Source organism: Aptenodytes patagonicus, chromosome 1, assembly GCF_965638725.1.
Source record: "Aptenodytes patagonicus chromosome 1, bAptPat1.pri.cur, whole genome shotgun sequence".
In the NCBI taxonomy this organism is placed as follows: domain Eukaryota; kingdom Metazoa; phylum Chordata; class Aves; order Sphenisciformes; family Spheniscidae; genus Aptenodytes; species Aptenodytes patagonicus.
In genome coordinates, this window is record NC_134949.1 from 102711211 (window position 1) to 102737955 (window position 26745).

A 26745-nucleotide genomic window follows, 5' to 3' on the forward strand; every position below is an offset into this window, starting at 1 on the left:
GAGTAACTAATATGAGTTTTCACAAGTGTTAGGGATAGATATGCTTGTAATAAAAAATCTCTTATGAAAATGAAAGCAAAAGTTGAAAAAAAAAGTACTAGGGTGCTGCAAACAGAAGTGAAAATACATTCTTAAAATGAACTACAAAAATGCTCTTTCTAAAAGCCTGTGTAGTTTCAATATTTTTTGTCAGAAGTCTGTTTTTCATCTTGAGTTTTTTTCTTATGTCACCATGGTTGCTTCACACCTCTTAAGTAATGCATACAGACTTTCACAAGTATGCAGTGGACTTCCAAGTTCAGACCTTACATGTTCTCTGTCTAACAACTTTTCAGTAAATTGGTAAAACTTGACTGAAGCCATCTGGCATATCCCTATATTCATACTGTTGTTTCCTACCACTGGATAAGAAAACTCAGTTTACACTTCCAAATAAGTTTTGTGTCTTTCTTCATTTTCCATTGCATGATAGTAGTGTAATCATGAATAGAAAATGTGGGGTTGTTTTGGTTTTTTACATGCTGACTCATCTGTCCATTCTAAAAACAGTTTGCAATAAATGTACATGTTGACATGATGACAAAAAATGTAATGCATTGTAAAGCCACCCAGGAGCTGCCTATTTTTATGCATTTTTAAGTTCACATGCCAGGCAGACTTAAAAACAATCCCTGTAGAGCCTTGCTTTCTGGACAGTTTAGACAAAAGGTCAGTTCCTACGTAGGTGATCCATTGGACTAGTGTGGATACAGCACATAAATGGCTGTAGGCAATGACACATCAGTCAGTGATGCGGCTGACAGCTTGACGTGCCACCCTTGTCTCTCAGCCTGCAGATGCTTACCCACCTGCAGCTAAAGTGATTGTAGGTGGCTTTCAGTGCACAGGCAGACCAGGACTGAAGCTCATGACTGATTCAGTTTCAATATGCCTCAACCACTTTGCTGCCAGAACATAGATGAGGCAGCTTCAATCTCTACAGATTTTCAGTCTGATCAGTAGCCAAAATGTGCTTATTTTTTGACCTGTGGAAGGGGACTAGATATTCCTTATTTTATGTACTACAGGATATAGACATTCAAGGTTTTATGATTTACATCCAGACTAAATGTGCTATGCAAACTTTATTAAGTAATAAGTCTTTTCACATTAGTTTTTCAACCCATTCCCATCTTTATTGAATTAAATGGTTGCTGTTTTGGTAGTGATGATACTTAAGAGAGTGCTGAGTACTTTAACCAAGAGAGTCATGTTAAGGAGTATAGCTCATACTTTAAAGAAAGTAATGTCTCAGTCACTCTGAGACTTATGAAAAAAGATCAATCCAGTGGTGTATTAATGTCAGCACCTACTTTGTGTGGTTATAAAAATCTACAGGCAATGCAGATGTCTCTTGGATAACCCACTCACACAGATGGGCTAATATTTCAGCTTTGTGCCCTTTTTCGGTACGACTAACTCCCTGCAGACATTCTGTAAGTTTCATTGCAGTGGTTCCCTCCGTAGGATCTTCTCCTTCTTTGCTGCTGCAATAGTCATGATGTCTTGAAGTCTCTTTCCATTTCCCCTCACATACCGATGCACATCCTGCAGCCTTCACTCATCCTCATTCCCAGAACATGGATAGCAAATGGTGCAGAGAGGACTCCTTCTATTACTGACCATCCCAGAGCAGTTTGTCCACAGATGAGTCTGCCCCAGGCCGGAGAAACAAAACAAACCTCCCCCAGGGAGCCAGCCAAATGCCTGTACCCGTTGTCAAGAAATTCCCACATTTTGCTGGCCTGTCTGCCAAGCAGATTACCTTCTGGTCGACTAGCTGGATGTCCAAAGAGCGAATGTGCAGTGGTTCGCTAACTGCCTGGCTATGGGGGTAGCATACACTGCCTCAGCCTCCAAAATTAGCTGAAGAATTACTTTGTGTATTTTATATAGGATCAAGTGAAAAGTGTGCTGCATTTTAGGTTTACTTGTGTATCTCACTCCTGTGACTTCATGCGTGGTTAGCACTTTGCCAATTTATGAAAAACTGGCTCCCTCCTTACAAAACAGTTGCTTAATACATGCAGATGGACTCCATGCTGAATGAATCTAGTGCATATGAGATACAGCAGTGGTGCCACAGATTGTGCAGGTCCACTACAATATGCAAGATGCAAGCAGTTTCTCCAAGCACATGCAGTAGATTCAGTGAGAAGACACCAGACTTATCACAATCACACGCACAGAGAGAAAGATCAAAACCCAAAAAACCCACAATAAGACTCTTCATCAAGCTACTAAATACAAAAACAAGCCAGGCAGCAACCTTGCTCTCCTCATACATTCATTTTCTATTCCTGTTGATTATACAGAAGAGCAGCTGTATTGGATCACACCATTGGTCCACCTGGCCTCATATCCTCTCTCTGGCAGTAGCCAAAAACTGAAGATTAGAGATCAGTAAGAGAACAGAAAAAGTTCTTCTGGGGGAAGAACAACGTTTGTCTTACTCATTCTGATCTCTGCAAAAAGAACCAGGAGGCACCTTGCATCTCAGCTCTGTCTTTCCAGTCTAGCTGCTGAGAAGAGATGCAGAGCATGGACCAGACAGGCTGAGGTCATAACACTTTTAAGATGCACCATTTTATAATCTTCAGAAGAAATTTAATTGCTAAATTTCTCCTGTAGAATGGGCTTTTGTTGTGTTCTCTAAGGTCTTGTTTCACTGTTTGAAAAGTTAATGGTGCAGGATTTTTTTTGGAGGAAGGGAAAGTCATCTGTCTCTGGGCAAGCAGCACTAAAAGACAAAATCCCATACAGCTCCTGAGGGTATGTTTCTGAGCCTGAGTTACTTGGTGGAACACCAAAGAAGGTGTGGGGTGTTCAGTAACTTTAAACATCTAAGCTGGGTGCTCTGCATCTCCATCTGGAGACACTGTCTTCACTGTTTATACATGGTCCTGATGCTCCTAACTTTAGATGTTCCCATTGAACTAGGTGCCTAAAGTAACTGAGAGTAGATGATCTGAATACCCTGGTGTAAATACAATGGGAACTGACCAGCAAGTGAGGACTGATAATAAACTCAAAGCAGTTACATTTAGAGGAGTTCCTTCTCAGAGCAGCCAAATCCTCTCTTGTCAGGCAGAGCCAATGAATTAATTATCAAAACAGCCTTTCTTCCTCAAGATTTTATGCATTCAGTCAAAGTGGAAGTTTTTGGAAGGACATTTCAGGGGAAGATCAACTTGCATAACATGAGCAGTTACAAACCCAATCACAATATATCCGACCACCCATGGCATGAATAGTTAAGTCACCACCACAAGTACTTTGTGATCATGATCATTAAAATGAAGCATAGAAAATTCTGATTTATGGCAGAGTTAACATGATGGCTCAGCAAATTAATGCCATTGGTGTGGGTTCCTCAAAATGAAAACGAGTATATTTTAGGATGAAAAACTGCAATACATAAATAGCCCATTTGTTTTCATTAATTCTTTTCCATAAGGTTTTCAGCACAGAATTATTCTGTGCAAGCAGAAAAATATTTTTAGAAGACTATTATAAAGTTACTCTGTATGATTTATTTTGTTGATATTTTTAAACTTCCTTTTTGACCACGTTTTACTAACCCTTATTTTCTGAACAGTTTATATAAAGAAGTAGTAGATCTGGAGTGCACACATCTGAATTTGTCAGGACCCTTTCATGGCCGTGCTAGGATCCTCTAGATGGCATTCAAGGAATTGCTACATGTGTGGAGGATATTTTTTTCCTATATCAAAGATTCCCTTAGTAGTTGCTGTGTTTCAGTGGTTGTTTTGTACAGGTTTCACCATATGTTTGAGTACAGAGGGAATTGAGATGATTGCGTGTTGTAGAATATTTTAAGAAGAATGTGACAGAAACAGAGATCATTGCCAATTACTGAGACATGGATCTGAATTAGGGGATCTTACTGTTTGGTTTTGTTTGTTTGTTTGCCAAAGAACTTTAAATATCCTGTGTGAACGCACTAATTTCTCAAACTTTCCAATCAAACTCCAGACTCACAACCGAATCACAAAACAAAGTGTGATATTGGGCAAAAAGAATTATTTAAAATACTTAAGGAGGATTTGAAATAGGAAGATTTACTTAATGAGAAGAGTAAAAGAGGCTGAACAATATTTTGCTCATGAGAGCATTATTTTGTGGGTTATTCCAATGTAACAATATTGCTTGTAAGCAGTAGTGCAATACCAATGCCTAACCCTGATGGTGCTTAACACCCATGTATACCTAAATCAGCTGTCAAACTGAAAGTTGTCTAAATTCTCAAGTTCTGCTTTTGTGCATGCTCTGGATTGCCTCTGTTTTGACAGTATTAAGGAGCTTGGACACGTAGTATAATTTAACGCTAAATCTCCTTCTGAGGATCAGGCACTTAAAAGTTAGACCCTGAAGCACTCAGCTCCACAATGTACTGTGTGGATATGAGCCACTAGTTCTTACAAGCAACTACCTAAGCTGCATAGCTGGGTGTTTTCTCTCTGTAAAATTTATGCGGTGCAGGAGATTATATAGGGACAGGTAGAAGCTTGTTCCAGAGGAGAGCTGTATGTAACAAACTTGCCTTTCTGCTTGGGAGTGAGTTAAACAGAAGGCTCTCTAATCAGACAGTACTTCTGAATTTCAAAAGGTTAATCTAGTCCATTATTTTCTCCCTGTCAATAAGCAACAAGGGACACCAATGGAAGAAAATCAGGAAAGTATCAAATGATACTTCTCCTTATGTACTCTTCCAGCTCCCAGGAGTGTTCAGTAGCATGTTAGTTAATAAGGCATGCTTTCTCTGTTTCTTGCCTGAATGTCTGTCAACTTCCTAACTTTTTGGAGGCCACAGAATTTTTATGGTCCTCTGTAGAAAATGACCAGTGCAAACTCTGCATGTGTCAGCAGGTCACCTAGACTTTGTCCCTTGGACAGTAAGAGGTTGTGAAGGGAAGGACAGCAGTGCTCAGCTTCCGTCCTCAAACCTTCCTGCTTTTCCTTTCTGTAGAAAACACCTTTGTTGTGCTGGTTTGGCATAGAGATAGGAGATGAAGAATAGACTTGGAAAAAAACTACAAGGGCAGAGTTCAGCACGCAGAACATTGAAGAACACAAAACCTGGTTAAGACAGTGCCAAGAAAAAGAATAGAAATACCAAAGGGGTATAATGGAAGAGCTCTGAGAATTCAGAGGCTCTTGTTAAGAAGGCAGTCATCAGATAATTAATTTCTTGGAAATAAAAGACAGGCTCCTTACGCTAAGTGATGCACTGATCTGGAAGTGTGAATGCTCAGGTTTCTTTCTCACCTGGATCTCTGTCAGGAGATTGTCTATCAGTGCATGAGCATGGATATGTGTAATAAGTATAAAACCACAAGCTTCAGAACATGAGCTAACTAGTAGCTAACAGTTGAAGAAGCTTCCCTTTTGAAAGGTTGTTCCATAATTGCCCAGGATTCCACAAACCTTCCTTTGAAACATCTTTTACTGCCCCTCGTCTGATCTAATTTCTAGGCTGCTCTGTTTTCTTGGTGTTTTAATTTTTATACAAGTCAAAAAGATGAAAACTCTCTATCTCCCAATGGTTCTTTAGCTCTGTGGAGTCTTGTCTTTGTGAATAAAAGACACTCAATCTTCTTGAAAGAGAAAAACACAAAAAAGGCATTTATTTTTCAAATGCATTTAATATTAGTGTGATATGTTTTCAGAATGTATGAGTACAGTAGTCCAGAAAGAGCCACTGCCTCTTCTGAACCTCAGATCCTACACATAACAGAAGTTAGAGGTGAGAAAGACTATCCATCCGTTCCACCTGGCTGCTGTTTGCTTTTAGGCTTGATTTGCCCTGATGTCTTCAAGTGTCATTGCTTCTACCTCTCACCTTGAGAGCCTATCCTCAGACTCAGAGGTGTGCAAACATTCCTGTGATAATAGAAGATGTAAATGCTCTCTCACTACAGAGTATGTTCCCTGATATTTTTTCTGTGGTTTCTTGATAACTTGACTGTGCTACTTCTATTCATTAATTCTCTCCTTCTGCCAATCACAGAAAGCAGGAGAGAATTACTGCAACTTACTTACTTTTGTAGATGGCAATTATTTGCACATAAGCAGCATGTATCATCTTTCCTTAACCTCACCTCATGAGTCTCCTATTAATTGTTCTTTTCCAGTTCTTTATATCTTTCCATTGTATTTCCAGCACAGCTCAATACTGTCTCAGTATCTTCTCCAAAGAGTTAGTCAGGCTGAGCTAATGCAGATGTATTAGTTTCAGTATACAAGCTAACTGGCTAACTCAGATATGTCTATGCGACACTGTGTTGGGTCATATAGATATACCCAACTGAAAAAACACTCTACTTAGGATGTTGACATATCTAAAATTATTCTTGCGTTGCTCTAGAGGTCACCTTTAAAGAAGATCCATGGCTGATTTTGTACTAAGCTTCCGTGCTAATAGTATTGATGCATGTATTGAATGCTGTGTCTGAAACTAGGGGATACATTTGATCTACTGGCAGCCATCTCAAAGTTCAGCATCTAAACAGGCAGCTCCAGTGTGCAATCTGTGCCACCCTAAGATGGTGTCTATGACAGGTATGATAAATTGCCCTCTGGAGTTGCCTCCCTCCCTCTAACTACAGAGGGAATCAAGACAACTTGCCAAAACTAAAACCTATTTTTTAAATTGTTTGAGTCAAGTAAAATGAATTCCACCCTACTTGACTAGAAACTGAACACCTAACATACATTTGACAGCAACAGTGCTTTCCAGTGACTCATGTACATCAACTACAAACTAGTGACTTACTGCCTTCTAGAAGTGTTTCTCATTGTCTGTATGCCAGAGTTTAAAAGGGTGTGCTTTTCTGTGCATGTGTCTACAAGATACTTGACCTTATGTAAAACCAAGATAGACCAAACCGTAGCGTTTATCGTTATCTAATGATTCTTTGTAAAGAACAGATGAGAGCATACCTTCAGAATCTTTTTAGCATTTATATACTAATATATAACATATAATACATAATATATAATAATATATTATTATTTATATCATTATATATTATATATTATTATATATAATAATATATTATATATTATATATAATGTAATTTAGTTTGTAACATCACTGGGAGAATTAATTTATGAAGGCATATGTATTTAGCATCACTATAATTTATAAAATGCTTTGTCAAAATCAACATTTGTGGGGAAATTGTTTGAAGATGTACATTTTAAGTCAGTATCAGATGTGGCTCCATGCACTTACACATATTCACTCAAAATGTTGAAGTACAGTAGCTCTGACATTCTCTGCACATGCCAACAAACACCGCTTTTACAGAAGGTTCACAGAAGATGTTCAAATAAAATATTCATGATTTTCTTGCTAAAAGAAAAACAGTACTTTACAGGTCTGAAAGAGTTTTGACAGTACTCTACCTACAATCTGATGTAGTCTCATGTTTTGATATAAACAAGAGCAGGAAAGATTTGCTGAAACGAGTGTACATTTTAGGTTTGTCTGTTACATTGCAGGATGAATAGCAATTAATGGAGTGAAAAGATTGCAGATTTCCTAGTGCTTTTTAACCTGCCTATTTCATTTTCAAACTTCTGAGATCAATTTAGCAGCAGGAAGTTCTGCAGCGCAATGTGGTTCCAGTTGACCCTGGAGGGGTTGTTGCTGAATGAGGCTTACTTACAGCTCTGTTTCCATAATGACACCTTGCTGCAATAAAAGATGCCTTCTTAACCTCAGGTTGTATTTCCAATAAATTTATAACAAATCCCAGGTTACACTAGGAGGTTGAAAACAAAGTTCTCCGGAGAAATGTGTCACCACAGGTTGTCCCCACATCATAGGTCACCTAGCAGTGCCGGCACAATATTTATAACTTACATAACACATTGGCTGGAACACATCTTTTTTCACGCTGATTAACATCATTATAGTAGCAATCTGAATCTGCTGATAAACAAATTTCTCCTACCTCCTTCTCTTTTAGCACAGGTTTCCTAAAAAGGAAACTCTGTAAGCCACTCTGCCTTGATTTTTAAGAGGAATCCTGCATGTCAGGAAGAGTTCCCCAGGAGAGCACGCACACCAGTTTCAAATGGTATGTGCCACTGGCCGACAATGAGTGGCTTGCCACAATGTCTGAGTCAGGAGGAACAGTACAACGCATAACATCTGAGCTTGTGAAAGCAACAAATCTCCTCGTTAAGAACATAGTATTCTGTTACTTCTGCTGTAGATACCACAACAGGGTTTATAATTGTTATAAAAGGTGATAGGAAGGGAAGTGATTTGCCTGGGGGGCCTCCTGAACCCTTCCATGTGCCATCAAATTGTCTGTTACTTGATCCAGAACGAAATGCCTGGAAGAAGCAAATGAAGTGAAGGGCTTTTTTTCCCCAGTTACTGTGTTCTTGCTGTGCCGTTCAGCCACATATGTTGTTGCTACCTGATGTGAGCTGATATGCCAGTGCCACACGACCATAGTGTTGTCTTCTGCCAAACAAGGACAGAGAAGCTCTGATTTTGGGAGAGCTGGTCCCTCCAGAATCCCAGTGACCTATTAGGTCTTTAAGCCACTTATTGTCTCCTGCTGCTCCAGCAATAAAAGGCAATGGAAGGGAGCCAAGAATCTGCTTATTCTGATGCAAATCCCTTTGGTTGACAGAGGGCATTGATTTGACATGATTTCCATTTATATGACAGGCAACCCTTTTCAGTTTCGCAGATTTTTTTTTGTTTGCATGTGATTCCTGGAATCACACCCTTCCACTAAGCTTGTTTGAACTGAATTTATTCCACTTGCTTCAGAAATACAGAGCATATAAAGTAACTCCTTAAAACATACATATATGTAAAACATTTGTGTAATTTTTTTAGCTACTGTTATTTAAAGAAACGTTATTAAAATATTTTAAATCGTTGACTGTATTATAAATTATGCCAAATATCTCACAATACTTTTTAACTTTGAGGGTTTTGCACATACACCTCGTCAGAGAGAACAGAACATCCACACAGGCTGACTGACAGCTGATAAGGCTTTATTTTATACAATTGGTTTTAAGTATCTTCTACTATAATTTGTTTTGAAGAATCGGGGACTGAGCAGGTCCTGTTAGAAGTAAAGATCTAGGAGTGCTTCTGTCTCAAGCTTGCAAAATAATGAATGGCAGCACATTCTGTAAATGAAAAAATCTGTAGTGTTGCAAAATCATATGGGTGAATAATTACTGTCTTCATACATAAGATCAACAATAGATGAGAGAGAAATTAAGCAGCAAGGAAGAAAGAATTGCATTATGGAACATAGTAGAAAAACAATGATGTTGAATCTACGTTTAGCCTGGAGGAAATTTGAGGGTTGCATCTATCATGACCTTTAGCCCACAACACTGTAGCAGAATCCATTTTTTGATAATGGTATTAGATTCACTTGGCTTCCACTCACCATTTCTGAGCAAGCAAAGAAAATCCGCAAGGCGAAAGAATTTAAAATGGAGGGGGAGATGATAATTATAGCTCGCTGGAGGCCTATTTTTGAGTAAATGAAGTGCTTCAAAAGAAGCATACTGTTATGCTGTCTTTTGAATGCAAACCTTTAGGGAAGTAGTGTAAGAAAATAAAGTAAAAACATTATTTTTCACCCCAAACTTGTTAATTTGCTAGCTCTAATGCCTTGTCAGAAAACTCCATGCTCAACTTTGAACTCCAAGGTTAGTGCCAGTAATAGTATCCCCTCCAAGCATTATAACTGTGAATTACCACTGAAGTGATTAAGAAGATAAGAGACTCTATTATGTGAAGAATCAAATATCTTATCTAGTCACTGTACTAATTGGAAGCAGCCTTGTATGGTAAGTAAAAGAATTCTTACTGAATTCAGCATAAACCCAAAGATGTTTCAGCCATGTGGACATCTTTAATATACAAAGAGATGGGTTATGAATTAGGTTTTTTATAAAAGTTTAATTTATGTTCATATTTCCATGATTTTTTTGCATGTAAACTTGTGCTTAGTTTTTAGTCTTTTATATAGACACACACACACTTCTAACATGAAAGTGCTCACATATTGGAAATAATGGAAGGTATTGATTTTCACATTGTATGTTAGGATAGCTCAGTCAAAAGATTAAAGAAAATCTCTAGAGCACGACCAGAAAAGAATATAAACATAGGTCTCCTGAATCCATATCACATTCCTCGCTCATAAAATAGTCTCTCTTCCCTTATCCTACAAAGATAGCAACAGAAAGATTAGCAAGCAAACACAAAGAAAAAAAGGGTGAAACGCATCTCTGCTGGAGGACTAATAATCATATTGCAGGAATGAAGATCGCTGTAGATGATAGGCAGCACAACGATATCCTTGTCAGCTGACCGATAATACGTGTCACTCATGGCGTTAGTAAAGAAGGCTGAAGGCTTTTGGCCTCTTAGCTTCTCTGGTAAATCCTTCCTTCGTAAATAGCTCAAATGCTAATAACACTGGAGGCCTTATTATTGATCAGGAAATGTTTCATTACTTCCAGTTCTGTTACTGGAGTAAAATGTCTCCCCTAAGAAAACATCTTTGTATTGCTTATTACCTTTCTTACAGACTTTCTAGAATCAGAAGTAAAATCAATATTTTTCTTACTGTGCCCTGACATAACAATTTTTCCAAGTGTGGGATCATGAATAAAATCTCAGACTTCATTTATTGCTATGTATAATATAAAATCATACATGGTGTCCAATAGTATAGAAATTCTAACATAGTTACAGAACCTGGGCTGGAGAAACACTGTCTAAATATAATAACATTTTCTGGTATAGAAAAAGGCGCAAAGGTTGTTTTTACCATCCAGAAAAGCACTTGAAAATTGGACCTCAGTACATCACTATAATTAACAATTATAAATACCACATATATATGGTTTGAACAAAAATTTGACAGTGTTTTTTTTAAAGTATGGCTTTATTTATAAAGAGAAACACAAATCTAGACCACTTTTTCTTTTTCAATCTAATATTATCAGTAGTTTACAAAAGAACTTTCTAGTATTACAATTAAGCAAAAGGAGAAAACATCTGAAAGTAAATGTACATATACCATATTCTGTTTTCATTAATTTCCTAAAATTTTTGTTGAATGGGTTTTGGATGATTAGATAACCATAGCTTTCGTAGCGTTAAGCATAGTTTACTGTGTGATTTAATTTGTGCCATTAACCTATGATATAAGCTTGAAAAAGTCCTTTTCTCTTAATGAACAGGAAAACAGTCTTCTTTTGTTTTCTGACCGACACAGACATGAAACCCAAGTCAACCTAAATTAGTCCTCACAGCATTGATATTTCTTCCACCCTCATCTGTCCTTCCGTTAAAGAAAGAAATTGTTCCCCAACAAGAGGAATGCAGGCTCCCTGCAGGATGTTAAAGCAGGCTTCCTCCTCTAACTATATTGTATGAGACTAGGAGAGATCAATTAATGAGTTTTCAAAGAAAAGCAAGGTTGCTGAGTGGGCCTCAGTCAGTATTTTCCCCCAACTGCAGTTGGGAAGTGGCTGAGGTAGGAGAGAAAGAAGAGGCAGGGAGGGGGCTGGATTCCCTCATCTACTGGGAAACCGCTACTCAGAAAACGTGATAAAGCCCTATATTTTGGTGAGTATGGTCTTTCCTGTGCCTTGAAGCAGGCGGAGGTTTTGAGGAAAGAACAGCATGTAATTATCCAATTCAGATTATTATTGGTAATGGTAGAGGTATAGAAATGTCTAACTAACTTAGACCACATTATCCCAAATGGCAGTATTTTATACATCGAGACTCACAGCCTTCTCATGATGATGGTGTCCAAAGGAGTAAGGTTGCAGTCCTCAACACAACATGTGTACAGTTCAGATCACCCTTCCCTCCCCTCCAAATTTCTATCTGCCAGCAATTCATTGGCCTTGGCCATAACAGACACAATGCAGGGGGGAAGGAGGGAAGAGAACAACGATGATGTAGCTGTTCTTGTTTGTTGAATGGTAGGGTTTTTTAACAAGAAAGTGATTGTGCGTGCCTGGTAGGGCCTGTTCTGTCAGCCAGTAAAAGGCCATTGAGCTGTCATGGTTTCTCTTCACCAAAGAAGTAAGATTTGAAATGAGATACCAGAGGGGTAGAGTGCTTCATGTACAGACAGACATCAGGTGAGCTTTTGTCGTCAGCTGCCGTTGAGTCTGAAGCCTCTTCAGAGTGAATGGGCACCCTATCAAAATTGTTCAACCCTGGAGACCAGGGGAGAAATGCTGGAAATTCTTTGCCTGCTTTAAACAGTATGAAACAAGAAATTGGAAAATTAGAAAATGGACTAAAGGAAAAAAGCTTCAGAAACCCTACAGATCACCTATTTTGAAATCAGACAGTTAAAGATAATGGAAGTCAACTTCAGCAGAAGAGTCTCTAGAGAAATGACACTGGAATTCTGCCCTTTGTGTAGTGTATGAGAAAGGAATTCTGAAAAAGAGAAGCCAAAGAGATTTAGAATAAAATAAGCTCACTCTGAATTAGGGAATGAACTTTCATTATTCAACACAAATTTGAAAAGACAAAGAAACTTATCAGACTAAATTAAATTAGGAGCTCACAGCATTGTAGATGACTCATCGCAATTCAAGAAATTTATAACAGTGTAGAGGAAAACAGAGAGACCAGATGGTGCAAAGAATCCTCAGTACAAAACAGAGATCAGCACTGAGCTCAAGAGCCAGACACCATCCTTCAGCCTAGTACCAATGGCAAGAAAATGCTGCCATTAAAGTGATTAAAAGCCATGCTGCGCTTCTAAGCATTTTTTTTTTCAAATGGTTTCATTGGGTAACCAAATTAGAGCTCTCCTGCAGCTACTGGATTTGAAACAACTAATTAAAAGAACTTCCCATTGATTCATCATAGGAACATTAGGGCAGTCTTTATAAATGGGCAAATAGGATTTACCTATTGTACAGTTTTAAAGTTAAAAAGAGCTTTAACAATAAATGGATAGGATCTTTAGGGTCTAAATAACTTCTGCTCTAGTGAGCAACTGTTATAAGAAGCTGAAATTTCTCCGTAGAAAGTATTGCTTTTAGTAGCACTTCACAACAACTAAAGAAATAGAAACTGAGCTAGCTGCAGCTTTTAATTACTTGGGTTTATTTGTCTCTGTCTTTGTACAATAGATTTCTGACTGGAATCTTTTTCCTAAAAGTCATTATTTCCTCTGAGATGTGAATAGGTAACCTCTGTATGACAAATAGGAGGATCATCCTCCTGAACATACAAGAAATGGTTAATGACGACTCCTTTGTGACTTTCTGTTAAAAAGTACACTTGTTTTTTTGCCCAGTACCCTAATACAAACACAAATAAGCTTCTCATATTCACAGCCTTATGTACACACCTTCACATGTTGATTTAGAAGATGCAGTGCTGGCACAGTGCTACAGGTGTGATGTGAGCCTTGCTGTATGGGGGTTTCAGTTTAAAGTGCAGATCAAGCACAGCTGGCTTAGGAGAGGGCTGAAGTAATTTTCTTCCATTATTTCACTGCCAAGTTGTTTCCCAGGGAGAAGACATAGGCTACTTCTCAAACTGAACATTTAGGATGATCTTCTGTTGTGCCAGGACTGTGTTTTGACATGGGCTTGCTCAAATGGAAGAGTTGCTGTGGTAAGCTCAGGCTGAAAACATGCATAAATTACTGTGTAAATTTGGAAATCGGAACCCAAAGAAAAATGCACCACATGTGGTATATATGAAAAGCTTATAAAGGCTAGGTCATAATTTGAAGAAGTCTAATAGTAGTAATCTACATTTAAAAAGCCTAGAAGGGCCAAGAATATAATTATATCCACAGTTTAACCTGGTGTTTTCTGTAATCAAGCTCGATCATTTTGCGAGGATTTGGTTGTCTGACCAGTGAACCCCCAAATGTGATGAGATGAAGCCATGATGTGCCAGGGAAGGTGGCCCAGCCGATGTCCCTCACCCGTGAGCAGGCGCACAGGGTGTATCAGATGTGTCCGAAAGGTTGCTATAGCTCCCTCAGACCCACCCGTAAATGACAGCTCAATACCAGTGAATGACTCAAACCCAGCAAATGGTAAACAAATGTATATGAGCAATTGCCCTCGTAGGCCCATGATCAGTGTTTAGCAAATACAAATCCATGTTTGCTAGCTCCTGTTTTCCTTTAAACAGACCTATCTTTGTTCCCTGCTTGGAGTAGCTGATTTTACCCCAGAGAAATATTGCGAGAGCTCAGCTTCACCCTCAATTTCAAGAGTAAAAATTTCATTTTAACTCAGTGAGTAGTTATACATATCCAGGGATAACATTTTGGCCCTGAACCTATAAATGCTTTTTATTTATGTGTATTTTGTTCTACTCAGTTACTTACATTATGCTGTTTAAGGACTTCCTGAAAAATAGGTTAATCTTTTATTCAGCTTGACAGGAATTCTTTTTTTCTGTCATTCCCTTGCATCAGAGCTGTGGTTAAAATGGCATAAGTACAGGCGTAGGACAGTTTCCTGTGTAAGCTCTGTTTTGTCCACTTAATACTTTTGGTAGGTTTTTTCATTTAGTGTTACATGTTGAGTTGGTTTTTTTCACATCAGAGAAGACTGGACTATTATACCACAGAATAGTTATCCATAAGGGAAGATTGGCGGTGGATGGAAGTTTATTTTCTCTCTCTCGGATAAATGCACTGTCACAGAGAAGGATTGTTATGTGCATGTCTGTGTGTAGAGTTTCCCTTTTTTCAAAGGAAAACAACCGGGTTTGTTTTCTTTACTGTTTGTTTGCAGTCTAGAATTTATTTATTGTTTTCATTTCTTAAACTTCCTGAAATATTTACAGGAAAGAAAACTAAGGCATGAAATTTTGTGACTAGAAGCAGATTCTTATTTCGTTTTCCTAGGGAGACTCTTTCATTCAAAAGATAAAAGCGGAAGTCATAAAAACGTGTTATTTTTAGGAGACAGCTCCTTGGTAGCTTAGAAGAGGTTAAGTAAGATTCATAATAGAGAGGAATGGGGGAGGGTGTGTAATAAACGGATATTTGTTGGTGGAAAGACAAAGAGCGAAAGCTGTGAACCACTGGAAGAACTTTTTTTTTTTTATGGTAGCTGGTTTGTTCAGCTTACTCAGTTGTCTTCAAGACTGTTGAACAACGTGACTGGTTTTGTTGTAACATTTGGGAAAGCTGCACATCAATACTATTAAAACAGCATTAGTGTCTGGAGAATATTACACCTCCTTTGACATGCTTGACCAGATTAATAAAATAAGCAAAGATCATTTTCTAGAATGCGATTTTTGCACCATTTGAAATTATTGCATAGATAACAGTGCACCTTCTTTTCCAAAAGGGCAGAAAATCCAATTCTTAAAACTGGTTAACCCCATAGTGAGATAATTTGGCTCTTGGGTGCATCTACCCATGTTGGGCCCTTTCCAAAAGCTGCTGGAAGTGGTTCCTACTCACTGCTCTGCTGCAGACCTGCAGTATCAATTACAGCAGGTAGGTTTGGGAGCACCTTTGCCCCCACGGTTTGCCCGTAACCCAATCCCTGCCACTGGCCTCCTCTAGCAAGCTGGCTCTTCTGTGCACACAGCTACCTCACTGATGGGCTAAAATGCCCTTGCTGCTGCCAGCCCAGCTAGCAGAAACAGGATTCATTGCGTCTGTTTTAAGCTGTGTCACTTTATTTTACCCCAAAGAGTAAACTGAATGTACATTTTACACAGCTGAATTATGACATTTAATGCAGATTATCCAGAATGTAGAATTTACTGTCTCTGAAACACAGTTCTGCTCTGGACGCGATGTCCTCGGAGCCAGCAGTGCAACCTGGTTGCGCGCAGCCAGTGGTGGGCACCAGCACAGGTGCTTCTTTCTATGTTTTTGTATATAGCCATTTTTCAGAAGCTGGTCTGCACTTTAACAAAGGAGTTACTGGTATGTACTTGAGACATTAATTACAGGTTATATGGTTTCCCTGAGAATTGCCATCTGTCATGCTTTTCTGCCTGGAGGTCACACAAAGTTACCTCGGGTTGGTATCCTAAGACAGTAGGTTGAAAGGATAAATGGTGTGCTTCGTCTTTAACCCTTAGTTATCCTTTTCCCTTTCAGCACCCTCCTTGATAGGTATGGTAAGGAAGGACTGGGCTTCCCAAAACAGCATTGCCCTCTCCTGGCAAGAGCCGGACTTTCCCCCTGGAGCCATTCTGGACTACGAGATCAAGTACTATGAGAAAGTAGGTCTCACTTACAGCATCACCCAAACTCAGATCCTGAAGAGCAATATGTTTTATATTTTTAATATTAAAAAAAACCTTTAAACTTTTCACTTGATCCCACATACAATGCTATATAAGTAGACGTTTTATTTTGTACTGATTTTTTGTTGTTTTACTTCTGACTTGTTAATGACTGTCCTGTTTCACATCAAAATCAAGTAAAGCAGCAGGCAGGCAGTAGATATACCTGTCTCGTAGTAACTACATTTACGAACATGGATAAATGGATCATATGCTTGAACATATTTTGATTTATGGACTGTAAAAACTTTACATTAGAGTGACACTGAAACAATACCATTAAGGTGAATGTCAATGTGTTTTAATTTTGCAACATTATGTGGCAATAATCTGTGCTTAAATGAAAGTGCACCAGCCTTGTTTAGAGGGTTACAAAAGGTTACAAGAGAGAGAAACTCCATGGCATTATGTCAAATTTCTGGCACTCTGTCAAAATTATGTGATTTCATACAAAAGTGGGCAGTAACATGCATTACAAGTAAATGTATAAGGTGCATGCACAGCACATCTTGTGAAAGCACAATTTGAAGCTTGCTTCTCCCAAAGCACAAAAGCATTCATCATTTCCAGTTGGCTACAGGGCCTTGCACTTGCAGTGTAAAATCAGTGCCTTCATTCCTGGAGACACAGGCAGGATTTTTTTGTTGTCCGTACCTTAAACAGTCGCCTGCTAAGTCAGTTCTTGCTATTTCTCTGTCCCCATCTGAAAGTCACAATGGAACTAATGGATACATGGGAAGACCACAAAGAACAGAAATATAAGCCAAGTCATGAAAGAAAGATTTAGGGATGTTAGGCTCTGTACATATCTGAGAATTTTCGTCCTTGGCTGCACCCTTCTATTGAGATTATGCAGCTTTAATGATGCAGAAAAAAAAGGTAAACTGGGAAAAAATCCAAACAATTTAAATAGCACAGCTAGAGGGAGAAGGCAAATTGCTTAGAATATTTGGTAGCCAAAGCAAGGAAACCTTACTTTCCTATACTGCTGGAAGTCCTTCAGGTTTTGATTCATTACCATAGCAAGCCACATTATGACTTGCACTGCCCTTGTTTTGTTTGTTGATATTAAAATAATAACCAGGTGAATTAAACAAGAGAAATAGTCAGATTTTATTCACTTGAATAGGAACAATTTCAAATATTCAAAGCCATTCATATGGATGTTAAATTATAAAGCTTGTATTTATAAAAAACTTTTATCAATTGGTTATCTGCCAATATCTGTCAATACTGAGTGACATGGCAAACAGCTCTCTTTAGAGGTCTACGTATTGCTTAGACTTGTCGGTTGTGCAGCAAGACTAGATACACAGGCTTCACAGCCCTTTGTTACATAGAGAGTTTAAACCGCTCCTAGCCGTTTGTACCAAAAAAGAACCATTTTCTGTTTTCACCTTTTATAATGCATAAGGAGTATTTTTTAACGATAAACTTCTCTTCCCTCTTAGGTGTGGGGAGATAAATTAACTGCTGGCATCTTCGAGTACTGTTGCACAGGGGTTATTTTCTCCCTCAGTCACTAACCGAACTAAATGCGTAGCTCTTAAATACACCTTTTGTTAGTAAGTTAGAACAGGCATGCTCTGTGGCAATGCAATAGGCAGAATGAAAGACAAACAAGCCAGTAATAGCAGTAAGAAGATCACTTATTTGAGCAGAGGAATAGGTATGTGACAGATTTTGAAGAAATCGCTTGGAGACCAGATTCTAGAGCAGAGAGATGAATAATCTAGTACTGGAAGTCAGTCTGCTGATTTGCAGTATTAAATTAGATTATATTTATATAGTGCTGAAGAAATGTACATTATAGCTTTAATACTGCGTAAGTCTAGTGGCCAAATGCAAATGGGATTTGTATATTGAAAAAAACCCAGGGTGTCAGGGGTAGTGAAACTAATCTTTCAGGCTTCCCAGTAACCCTCAAGAGGGAAATAACAGCATTTATATTTTCAGCAGCAGTGACAAAATAGGGATGGTGTTGCATACCCACAAGAAATGTGATAAAAGTGAAATAATTGTATACTGGATTTAGTATGAATTTACCATAAAGACATCCCTCTACTGGAGCGTAAAAACTTCAGCTAAAGTTTAAGAACGAGTTGAGTATGAAAACCTCAGAAATTTTGTTAATGTCTTAAGTAGTCAATAAAAATGCAGAAAACTGTATCCTTAGGTACTAATAAACACACTAATTAGTAAATAGAACAGCTTTTGCAGTCCTATCCTTATCCCTTTTTACCTGTCATTTATGTTTAAAAAAGAAAAAAGGCTTTGTTCTTATATGCAATACAAGAAATGGAATGTCTCCATCAAATACAAACACTAAATAACCCAGTTTCAATAGATTGTATCAGTTTCTTAACTTTGTGAAATTCTGAAGAACTATGCAGGATTGTAAAATTTCACAAGTATGAACTGCTATTTCTTATCAGATACCTTGTTGACATTTGCAAAATTATCAAGATGACATTGGGGAGCATGCTAGGGAAGCATGCGTGCTTTTAATTATAACCAGTAGGAATTCTGCAGCTCATAGATGGAAGTCATATCCTGCCATGTACTCGCAAGGTTTCACAAAAGACATGTAAACTTACAGAAATCAGGAAGCTGTCTAATAAACTACCATGAGCACTCCACAAAATGGGGCAGTTTCCAACAATTTTATAAGTAAGACAAATTAGTGACGGTGAACCCAGAACATAGAGATGCATCTTTCCATGTGTATCCAGAACAAGCAAGGAGGCTAGACTGTGCTAAATATGCAAAAAACTTACATTTGCACTCTTGTGCAATACAAATTGCACACAGAGAACTATTGAAAGATTAAGCCCTCTCTGTGAAAAATATTCACATCTTCTGAGAAAGACTCTACCAAATAATAAAGAAATAAATAGAGAAGGAAAGTTACACAAGGCTATCAATAAGCTACAAGTATGGAACACATACATTAATTTAAAAATACACTAAAGCAACTCAGTAATTTGTCTGCTTTAAAGCACCTTTCATATGACCTTCATTTCTTAAGTGAATTGCTGTAAAATACTCAGAATCATAACTTACAAAATATTGTTTGGCTTTCAATCTGTCTCTAAAAATGAAAATCTTGAGAAAATAACAAAACTTTTTTTGTGAGCCAATTCTATATAGATCGTACAGGTTTTTAGTTTCTTATTTAGGAATACACTCTTACATATTTATGTGGTTGGCTGACAAGAGGTCACTTTGTTCTGCAGCTTTTCAGCCAAAAATGCAGTGAACATAAGCTGACCTAGGACATAATTAGAGAGAGAACAAAATTTCCTAGACATTCAGTCCAAGATGCTGTGAGTTTTTGTCACAGTAAAAAGAAAAGGTTTTCCATTGCTTGAATAGTTATGTGATATAACCAGAGAGAGAATATCATGATCCTGAAATAATACTGTATGTTGAGGCCTAGTATTTGAAATATCTTATTTCTGCTAGATTATGAATCATTCTGAAAACTATACAGTCAGCAACATTTGTCACCTTAGACGATAAGTGAGTCTTTACAGCAACACAGAAAAAATCTTAAATGTTTGACCTTAGAGATCGAAGATGTATTCTGAAAAGCATTTCTTCGTAGACCTTCTTTGTAGCCTTCATAGATATTAAATATTTGCAAATTATCTCTGTTGATACAGGATGTCTACCCTATTCTGCAATTTGTTATCTATCCATTCTATTTTATAATCCTTTAATATCTTCTACAAACAGCCCAGTACTTTTAAAAGAAAAAAAATCTCTCATAGGCAGTATTGTCTTTCCCTTTAAAAATCAAACTCCAGGTATCAATATAATCACAGTTTCTTTGCTAATAGTAATCAACTTTTCTTTTACACTTTGAAACTATTACTCAGACACTGACCAACTTTTACTTTTTGAAAGATTCCAGAGCATCGTAATCTATTTACCTCTCGCCAAAAAGGTCCCATGTTCGAGTCAAATGGAGGAGTGGGATAAGATATGGCCTTGTTACAGCCTTGTAATGAAGCTGAGTCCTTCTGTAGGAATTCCCTCACGGGAAAGGAAACACAGTACGCAGTGGATATAAACCATACCAGCTGCACTTCAGGTTATGCAGTTGAACTGGAAAATGCTTATTCCTCCCCTTTTCCACCCAAACCCTTAAAGTTAATCATCAAAAATTAATGCTCCCTGAGAGCTGTATTAAGCATACCAAGCTGTATACATATCAGCAGCTGTATTAAGTTTAAGTTCTCCCATATGGCCCAAATACACCAGCTGCATTATATTTTCTGTTACACACAAGATAATATATAATTAGCTGAGGAAGCTGGTCTATAGAGAAGAGCTTTTAATAGGATGTACCCAAGCAATATCCCAGGGCATTGCAATGACATCTCCAAATAGAGAATATCTTTTGGAGCAGGATGTAGGATGGAGGGGCTGGCTGATGTTTCTTCGCTTTCTTGTCTTTTGATGAAATTTACACTAAAGCCAAATCCCTTTGACAAAATACTTCAATTTGTTGGCAGACTCAATTTGCAACGCACAAGCAGTTTTCACATAAAAATTTTAACCCACCTCCATATGACAGTGAGTGGACAGGATATGTAGGATGTCAGATATGACTTTTCCTCCATTCCAGTATTATTTAGAGTTGAATTAATAAATAAAAGAGAGAAAATAACCAAGCAGTAGAGGCAAGGGGGAAATTAGTTTTCCAGCGAGACTTTAAAAAGAGATGAAGAGCTGATGAAGCAGAGGGATAGAGGAAAGTACCAGATTTAAAGAACTAGAAAGCAGTATGAGCTTGTTAATTTTTCTATCAGTCTACAGCTGTACTTACTTAACTTATACGAGAAACGATTCTCCTTCTTAAAATCTAATATTAAAACAAACACTGCTATTTCCTTGAATATTCATTAATATGAATTAAAATAAGCCATCCTGAATTTGAGTAGTAAAATACATAAGAGACCTTGAGGTAAATGACTTCATAGGAATAATGTGAAGATTTAAGACTATCAATGCATAATGTTTTGAATGACAGAATTCTTTTTACAAAAATTAGTATGGAAATTTATAAACAAGAAAGTAATTTTGTCTTTCAGAATTGTTTGCCTACAATAGTATTCTGTAGTTTAAAGCAAATCTGTCTAGAAATATGTGCACCATATTATTCCAAAGCCACAGAAGTGTGTGTGTGTGTGTGTGTGTGTGTATATGTATATATATATATATATATATATGTAAGAAGTGTGTATATATATCACAGAAGTGATAGATTATGTACTCTGCACTTTGACGGCAAAAAGATGTGGCACTTGGTGCATGTACAGAGGTATGACCTGATATCCTTGCCATTTTTTTCCACACTTTTTGAGGAACAGATAATCTTGTGATATGCTCAGTACCACACTGAAGACTAGCACAGCAATAGCATAGTCCCGGGAGCCCTGGGAACACATCAAGCTCACTTTAATGCATGTGCCAAAGTTGTTTCATTCCAGCTTTTTTTTCCCATGTGAACTGCCAGTGTAAGGTGTGTGACTCATTCTGGTTTAGGACAACAGATGTTCCTCTGTGTCTTCTCCAGCTAAGGAGATATTTCATTATGATCTTCTCAGATTAATTCAGTTCTGCTCAGGCAGATCCTGACCCTACTTAGGTATCAGCTGAATCTAACCTAAATGAACAGGAGCCATACATGTTCTCATTAGACAAGATATGGATATTTCTTATAAGAAGCCACATCATGTAGATCAGACAATCCTCCGAATTTCTGGGTGACAGTTTGGAAAGGTGAAGTAAAATTACTCATTTCTCTTCTATAGCCCTATGCCCTTCTGTGAGGTCCATATGACATGGGTGAGGTTCATTGACCCTCAACCTCACTACTACTTAAATAGCTAAACCACTCCAGTCTTTCCACCTCTTTAATTACAATTTTGCATAATGTTTAACTGAGTTAGAAGGATCACATTTTTTCAGACACAACTATGTTACAGCTTCCCTATTTCTCTTAAGTACCAGCTATTACTTTCTTGGTTCAGATTTTGCTTTTATGTTAGATTTTTAAATCTTGAACCATAATATGTGCACCAGCTCCAATCCGCAGGAGGCTGAAGTGAGCCTGCAGACTGCGTCACATTATTCATGAGCAGGCATAGTTCATTTGGTACTGTTGTGGCTGGATTGTTAGCATGTACTGGTTCTTTCTCCGGGCATATTCTTTTATTGTTGCTATACCTACCACAGCATGCTTGATACCCTTGCAAGCTTCCTGCCTTAATTTTAAAGTCAACATCAGTGACAAGGTTGGGGAATAGGAAAAGGCTTATAACAATAGGGATGAGCATACGAGCACTTCAGGTGCCTGGCCAGTCAGTGTGTATACTCAGTATAAAATAGCGAGCACTATGCTGTTAGCGTTGAATGATCAGCTGGGCAACTTTTAGCCTCATGCTAATCATTCTCTTTTAAAACGAACACTTTGCTCCTGTAATATTTTTCAATTATTTGAATTATTTGAGGCGTAAGTAGCAATCTGCTGCCTACAAGTAAATGTGACTAGAAGCAAGAAATGTAGGGCTCATGCAATAATACATTTTAATTACATTTTCAGCACGTTCTCATAAATACAAGAGCATTGAGTAATTTGGATGTATAAGAGCTTTTGGATAGTAGTATTAAGCAGACCTTAAGTATTTGACCATAGCTGCAGGAACAGATCAGCATGTCACAGCGAGGCACCAGGGCTCCAAGGAGTGCCTCTGGCATTCTCGACCGTTGGGAGCTCCTGGGAAATGAACCATGTCTGGTGAATGTTTTTAAAAAATAATCACTACAAATGCGCTTTGGGAGCTAATCATTGAAATGAAATCTCCTAGCTTATTTTAGCATATTAAGTGATGTTAAACAAGCTTCTCAGTTTTCCTATTCTGCTGTTATTAACCTAGTTTCCCAAGGGAAAAATGGTAAAAGCCTTAGATTCTAAAAAGAGAAAAAAATAGGTCTTAGAACTGTTGAAAACGAGAGTGAGTAATTATGAGACTCTCTGACCAGATATAATTTTTGCCTGCAGGAAAGAACCTAAGGACCTTGCAGCAGCCATTATTAATGACACTGATATAATTACTATTAGGAGAAAAAGAAATCTGGCCTCTAAATATCAATTACATGCAGCAAAGGGTTTATCAAAGAAGTTCTGAGCTAGGCCTTCTCCATTAGGTACCTAGTTTGGCCAGTCTCCTAATCGTTGTCGTCAATTATTTAGAGATAGCTTCTAAACCTTTGTATTTAATAATAAAGTAGCCTATAGAGCTATTACTATTGTTGTTCCTGCTGAACTAAAAAATCTCGACGAGAAATATAATGCTGTTTAAGCAAGCCTAGTGGATTTGATTTAAAAAAATAGTTCAGTTTCTGCTGATCTTGTGTTGCTGTCTGTAGCCAATATCATTTTCCCCAAGGAAAATCACATGTACAATGCTTATTCCAGTAACTGCTAGAAGAGCTGCACAAATGTAGTAAAAGTGCATTAATGGTTTTGAATAAATGGTTTTCAAACTCTTTCAAAGACATAGGCATAGGAGGTATGCAAACTATTACAAGACAACAAACAGCACCACACAGCTAGTTCCGTTCCTCAAAGAAAGCTAAGAAAGCTAAATCCACCGATAGCAGAGGTTGATTCCTAATAAAAGGAATTATTAAACATTTTTTCTAGCCATTCGGCATTTGAACTTCAGAAAAAATAGTTTTAAAAATAGTTTACTGACACAGCAAGAGTAATAATGTTAACGGCAGGAATCAGCTGTTAATCTTAAGCATGTGATTAGGTAGGGTCAAAAATCAGACTCAGCTATTTTATAGTGCAGTAAGTTTCAGCTCACTCCTGAGGACAAACTCTGGATGATTTTGATGAACAAATTGTAAAAAATAAATATTGTCTCTTCAGAGAGAATATATCAATTGCACAAAAGGAAGTGGTAAGAAGTTTAACATGTTTAATCCTGAATTAACAAAATAGAGAATGTACTCTCAACTTAAAACATTTTATTATTGTTGTTGTTATTGTTCTTGTTGCTCTTATTATGAACTAGTTTCAGTGTGTTCACCTTTGAGTTTAGGTTCAGTAAGTTTTAGTAGTATCTGAAGTTAGAGCTGGAGTTCCCTCAGGTACCTTAACACACATTCAGGAGTCAAACTTTGGGTTTGAAAGTTGAACATATTTTTACAAAAAGAATGGTGAGTTTCGTGAGCAATGATCTAAACTTAGCTAGCGTAGCTTCCAAAAGATGGCCATCTAAGCAAAAATAATATCCTTATTTATAAGTTAAATACAATGTCCAGGTCTCCATTTCCCTAAAACCTGTCAGAATGCTTCCTTTAGACCTTCTTAAAATAAAAACTAGCTTAAAAGTTCCCAAAATTCTTCATCTATGAGCCCAAACTATTTTGAAAACTGAAGCTGGGACAGTGTTTTCATAATACACACACTACTTACCGTTCATAAATTGTTCTTTCACAACCATAAAGGTGGATTCACAGATTAAATCAAGAAGATACGTACCTCGAGACATAAATGAGGTTATATCTTTCTCTAAATGAAGGAATGTTCCAATATGAGGTATCTGTTCACTTGCAGCTTTTTCCTGCAATCCTTGATGCATTCAGGAGGTATTTGGGAAGATACAGGTAAAAAGACATGTATTCCTTTTTTGGGAAAAAACAGAGAATGTTCCTTTTTTTCCCTCGCGTCTTCTGAAACTGCATTGCAACTGCCCACTAACCATGCAGAAGGACAGATTGTTATTGGTTTTCCACTTTTAACATTTTTTTCATACTGAAATGGAGGCAAAGCCACTGACTGCATAATATAGGCAACCTCTTTCTTATTAAGCAGGGATGTCCCCAAAGCAGTCATTATGGGAGAAGGGAGAAAAATCCAAAGGGAAAGAGGAAGCTCTTTTAAGGAGAGCCATTCCATTTTCATGCAATAAAATGTACTATTTCCATGTTTAATATTAGTATAAGCATTTTACCACATATTAAATAAAAGCTGTGGGTTTGGTGGTGGTGAGGGGTGGTTGTTGGAATGAAAAATGCACATTAGAGGAGCTTTTCATTGAAATGCATGATTTTGTTAGCCACCTTGAATTCATAGAAAGGGTATGTTATTCAGTAACTCCCACGTAGTTTTGTTAGTTTTGTACCCTAATAAAATCATGAATGTTTATTTTGTTGATTTAAAGAAACATAATGTAAAAATTTTCTCTTTTTCTTCTTTTTTTTTTTTTTTAATGTACTAGTATTAATAGTTTCAAAGTGCCCTTTCTTGATGTTCTTGTCAGGGAGGTGGAGTTAACAACCTATTATTATGTACTCCTTACCGAGCTGTTAATAGCTTTAGAGTCTCTTGCAGGAATTCACCTGCTGCTCATAAAAACATTTATGTTGCTGTAGGAACTTCAACAGGTTGATGCATCTTGTATTTGCAATGACCTTGCACAAACTATCTGTTTTTCTTGCATATACTGCCAGAAGTACTAACATATTATATTAACACAATGGCAATTCTTTAGTGGCTGAGACAGCTCTTCCTTTTTAAAAAGGTATTGTCACCTGTCTGTAAATTTCTTTAAATTTTTTTCAGATTTTTTTTTGCTTGTTTTTACCAACTCCAAAAATATTATTTCTGCTGAAGTTAGTTAAATTAGAAATGGGCACTTCCCTGTTACAAAAATAGGAACAAAACTTGCTTTGTCAGTTTTGAAAGTGTAAAATCATCATTTTAGTTTACTTGTTAGATTGTTTACTTTGTCCTTTGAAATTCATGTTAAACTAATTGGAAAAAGATTTCCGTTTTTGCTTTATACTCCTCTATTAGCTCACTGAGGTGTTTGAGGAAAACATAAATTTAAATAATATGCTATATTTATTGTTGATGTAATGCCGGGATCTGCAATATAGTCATGATGCCAGAGATGAATTCAGCCCTTTTGAGTTAACGTTACAAGATAGATTTTGCTGTCTGCCTGCACTGAGACACAAAAAAATGCACACACATGCTCACAAATACACAAAGAATGTGATATTTCAGTGACTTTTCAATAGCCATTCATATATTTATATCTGAAGAGGTTTGCATAATGAAAAATGCTACACAATCTCAAAGGATTGTCCCTATATATAGATCAGCAGGTTTCCTCTTGCCTCTCATTTATTATTTGTATTGGAGTCATTAAAGTCAAAATTTAGTTAATGTCAGAGTTTGTATTTTAGAGCCAAAATTCTTCCACCAAAATTGTTTTTTGTTGGGTGGTGTTGAAATCTGTATTAATACTGTCAACATTATTCTATATTTATGT

General features: G+C 37.4%; 1 protein-coding gene across 5 annotated transcripts in view; it reads left to right on the top strand.

The window, feature by feature from the left end:
• EPHA6 (EPH receptor A6) overlaps positions 1-26745 on the top strand; it is a 526124-nt gene that overhangs the window by 343304 nt on the left and 156075 nt on the right. For all 5 annotated transcript variants that reach the window (XM_076350956.1, XM_076350973.1, XM_076350963.1 and 2 more), the window contains one exon: positions 16197-16321. In XM_076350956.1, coding sequence (XP_076207071.1) covers positions 16197-16321 — 125 coding nt within the window. The remainder of the gene's footprint in view (positions 1-16196; positions 16322-26745) is intronic.